The sequence below is a fragment of the Morone saxatilis genome, unplaced genomic scaffold, assembly GCF_004916995.1.
Source record: "Morone saxatilis isolate NCDOM2014 unplaced genomic scaffold, NCSU_SB_2.0 Contig22, whole genome shotgun sequence".
NCBI classification, from domain to species: Eukaryota; Metazoa; Chordata; class Actinopteri; family Moronidae; genus Morone; species Morone saxatilis.
This window is the reverse complement of record NW_023339785.1, coordinates 5,560,491-5,565,061: the sequence shown is the minus strand read 5'-3', so window position 1 is coordinate 5,565,061 and position 4,571 is coordinate 5,560,491. Positions and strand designations below refer to the sequence as shown.

General features: G+C 39.2%; 1 protein-coding gene across 1 annotated transcript in view; it reads right to left on the bottom strand.

Annotated features, from left to right (window-relative positions):
• The window catches only part of tmem33 (transmembrane protein 33), a 6,037-nt gene extending 1,643 nt beyond the window's left edge, over positions 1-4,394 (bottom strand). The window contains exons 1-7 of the mRNA XM_035669912.1: positions 4,289-4,394; positions 3,176-3,243; positions 1,990-2,084; positions 1,674-1,861; positions 1,204-1,271; positions 751-884; positions 58-141 (exon numbers count right to left, since the gene is read on the bottom strand). Of these exons, the coding sequence (XP_035525805.1) occupies positions 58-141; positions 751-884; positions 1,204-1,271; positions 1,674-1,861; positions 1,990-2,084; positions 3,176-3,223 (617 nt within the window). The 5' untranslated portion in view covers positions 3,224-3,243; positions 4,289-4,394. The remainder of the gene's footprint in view (positions 1-57; positions 142-750; positions 885-1,203; positions 1,272-1,673; positions 1,862-1,989; positions 2,085-3,175; positions 3,244-4,288) is intronic.
• Positions 4,395-4,571: the final 177 nt, after the last annotated feature.

Sequence of the window (4,571 nt, the reverse complement as noted above, 5' to 3'; positions counted from 1 at the left end):
TGTCATTTACATAAACACGTGTGCTTTGTGACAATGTTGTATTATTTGACATCTTACCGGCAGTAAGGGTTTCTTCTGGATGTGTAACGCAGAGTGAGGAACCGGTAGTAAATGAAAGGCAGCAGCAAGCTCCCCTGGCCGCTGTCAAAAAGACACGACATAGGCAAGTGAATAATGTTTTACAAATAACATTAATGATAAACTTTACTTGTTCAGCGCTTTTCGAAAACTTTGTTAATATATATTTTAACTACAAAAACAAGCAAATGGAACATCTGTATAATCTAATGCAGTCCAATACAATGGCTGTCTGGCCTCTTTGTACCACGGTATGTTGCTCTGAAGATCCAAACAACCAATCAGCCAGTTGGGAGAAGACTGAAAACACATTTTCCATTGAGAAAAGTCTTCAGTGCTGTTCTTTGCTGTTCTTTGCTCTTCTTTCAATAAAGAGATATGCTCTTGTTCTGATGTAACTGATGCTAGCAGCATCTACGCTAACCTCTTTAGCAGCCACCATTGTTGTTTTTGAGAATCAAGATTGATAAACTGACTGGTCGACTGACTGGTCGACTGACTGGTTGCATTAGCTGAAAACTGTGTAATTCCACCGCAGTGTCATTGATTTATGTGCACATATTGGTAGATATATAATGACACTCCAATGCAGTAAATACCATTTTACAGTAAGGATCAGCAATGTCTCTTTACAGTTAAAAAAAAAAAAACACACTTGATGGTCAGACTCACCTGAAGAGCATGAAAACAGTGGCTGGCATCAAGAAGATCTCGTTACAGGCAATGAACTTGAGAATGTTCTGCTGATTGGTTGTTAGTTTGTCCAGGAGGTTTCTGATGAACATCAAGCTGCTGGGGCCCACAGACTGCAGAGACAGAGTTTTTAAAATCAAAAGCTGACAAAAAGAGCAGCAGTGACGTTTTCAGAGAGGCACATGAAATATTGATACAAAGAGGTAATTGCAAAGGTAATCACAACATCAATCATTGGCTTTATTAGGTTTTAAGGCTGAATTTGGGTCTCTGAGCAATGGCTGCTTGATTGAGTAGATGATTAAAACAACATTTGGCTAGTGGCAGTTTTCCACCTGGGGGTTAAACAATGTTCAGCAAAAGGCTTTCTGTCATACATTTTTAACTAACAGCATTAAAAGTCACAGCAGCCGGCTGCTGCCCTATACTCACATCAAGGACTTTCTTGGTGTAGGTAGTTGCATGAAGCAAGGAGAAGAGGAAGACGGGGAAGATGCTCACTGGACACAAATGTTAAGGGTCAACACACAAACACAGATAATAAACATTACACAATCATTTAGTTTTATATTTTAGGGCCACATCATTATAAATGATGAGACATGATTATATATTTTAAAGACTGAGATCCTGGGATTTAGTAATACTGGAACACTTACTGTATAAGATAATAGTATAAGAGAAGATATATTTTGTATATATATGTGAGAAAATCCTATCGTCCCTATGACTCACCGACTGTCACTTGAACTGTATTATACACAAAAAGGTCAACAGTCCTAAACAGACACTCACTGCAGTGTTATCACTGCAATGGAAACCTCCACATGAACTCTCTTTCAATATCAGATACACATCACTATGCATTTGTCTTTTCCGCATATTTGAAGGTGAAAGGATACTTGTGATGGGGTAGGAGTTGACCAGGATGAGTGAGTACAGCAGGTAATGGCAGCTATCCTCCTGAAGAGCCTGGGCCAGGAACGCTCTGCTCAGCTGAAAGCGTGGAAGCCTTTGGTGCAACCGCAGGGCACTGGTGAGGGCGTTTGCTAACAAGGCTCGCTGATAGAAGTTAGCTGCTGCATAAGGTCTGAAAAACACAAGCAGTCAAAGATATTCGGACATCTGTTCAGGAGAAAGGAGAAGGGAGTGAAAGCAGTCACTCTTCCAACTAGCGGTTATCAAAGTTTGTACAACACTGTCACTGAGTGAACTCACCCCAATATTGGTAGAATAAACATTACAGAGCAGTAGACTGTGAAGAGTCGTGAAAGCCACATAGCAGTTTCCAGCTTGTTACTCATTAGAAATTGCTGCGGAAGAAAGAAAAACATTACATTCAGGAGTTTTAGGGACATCAAATTTATAGGAAACACAATGCTAAACGTTAAAGCAGAACATCATGTGCAGTGCAGTGATTCAGGTGCTGGTCAGGTTTTCTGTTCTCTCATATAAACTGAAAACTGATGAAATGAAAGGCTCGGAGCTTTACTGTTCTCTCATCGGTCAGCATGAAAGCCAAACTGAAAAAACAAACAACTTAATTCAATCTAGCAGTTAATTTTATCACTCTCTCATCAGAGGTCAGCAGACAACAGAGCAACTGAAAAATCAGGAAAGAACCACTTCCTTTCTCTGACATCGCCCGAGTAAATATTTATATTTCAAACAGGTTTTACATAAACTGACTAGTTTCAATACAGACTTTGAAGGAAGAATATAAAGGTGACCACATGTACCTTTGTCCCAATATCTAAGAATCAGATTAGGGTTGCAACTAACAATTGTATTCATTATTTATTATTCTTCCAGTTATTTTCTCGATGAATCAATTGGTCTAAAAAAGTGTCCGAAAACTGTGAAAAATGCCTATCACAAGTCGCCAAAGGCCAAGGTGACGTCTTCAGATATGTTGTTTTGTGACCAAACACCAAAGATATTCAGGTAATTACCACAGAAGACCAAGAATACCTAGAAGATTGAAAACTATTGGAAACCATTGCAATTTTGTCATTCATACTTGAAAAATGCCATAGACGATTAAGAGATTACCCAAATTGTTGCAGATTAATTTGTCATTGGACTAAAGCTTGTGGCTCTAAAATAAATACAGGAACATTAATAACTGAGCTATAATGATATTATTAATTCAATATCAACATCTGATTTTGATTATGTGCATTATCTGATCGTATTACTATGAACAACCCTTAATGATGCTGTTAATCCAGATTTATAATTGTGCTTTTTGAGAAGAAAATGTCAAAATCGCACGAAATTCTTTGCGTATCAGTGTTTGAATACAAGGTGTTTTACCTCTCAACGGGTTCATTCTTTCATACGGACATCAACGTTAACACATGGGTTAGAAGATGTAACTGTGGGGGTCATAAAGTCATCTTACCAGAGGCCCGAGCTGGGGCGGAGGACTCTGTGGGTTTGTGTCAGCCATCTTTGGAAGTGTGTGTTGGTCTGTTGGGAAAAGAAAGTCACATCATGAAGCAACACTGACAAGTCAAACAGGAGTCACGACTACACTAGAAAGACAACACACAGCTGTTGTTACGTTACTAACCTCTCCTTAGTCTACAATTAATGACCAGTTCTTTCTGTGATTATCTTTTTCTTAGGAAATACTGAAAAACATATTATTATATTATAGTTATTACTGTCTGACAGACAGTTTAAATCCCAAACCCATTCATCTGACAATAAGTTAGTAGCTATGAGACAAAGAGGCTTCTTTCCTTTAAAGGATCATCAAGATAAGTGCCAATTCATCTTCATTCATTCATTCAATCAATAAATCAATAAATGGATTGATCTATTAATCATTTCCAGCCCAGCCTCCCAGCAGTCTCACGGTCGCAGCTTTCTTATGTGACTCTTCTCCCCACACTTTAATGGCTGCTGTTGCTTTTTAACAGTGAGCTAACTTAACGTATTGTCTGACGCTGGACAGATCGCAGCTGTCTTTATCAATTTATCTAAACAAACCAGGGAGACACTGTGGCTTTCGAGAGTGAAACTGTTTATTTCAACGACTAACCTCAGGAATTTCAACAAAGTGACTAACACGTATTACTTGTTGTAACCGAAGAGGAAGATGTAATGTTAATGTAACGTTGTGTATGTTAGCTCCACTAGCCAACCTAGCTCTCGACAGTCTGCCAATGTAATGACTACTTCATTAACTGGAGGACCGATAGAGGTGCAGAAAACTAACGCGTTACGACTGACCAGAGAGAACCAGTCCCGACCAGAAACCAGTAAAGAACCAGTAAAGACCTGATGTCGGAGACGTATTGACGCTACGTTAGCGTTAGCGTTAGCAGCAGGTGGCTCTAGAATATTCTGTTACCATCGTTACTAGCATGTGAGCTAAAGCCTCCGCTAACGATAGCTACCGCTGGCTAGCTCGTGAATTTATGCTTTTTTTATGCTGTATAAAGTTGCACGTACAGAATGTATACTCCTCAATGATTATATATATATATATATATAGCTTATAGCTTACCAATGCTACAGCGTCGATGTTTAATGTGAGAGCACGGCTCTGGTTAATAGTGACAGGCTGCTGATGCTCTCCACACTGAAGTTAATCATCAGCTGACCTTCGGAAGCAGGAACAACGTAACTCTCGCGATATTTCAAAATGATAGTTCACGGTCAACACTCCCCTCTAGTGGTGAAAGGCTGAAATAAGGTCTGCTCATTGTTTTCCTGCCCTCTGCTTTAAGAAGAAGAAGAAGAAGATATACTTTATTGATCCCCTAGGGGAAATTGTTTTTTTTCACTCT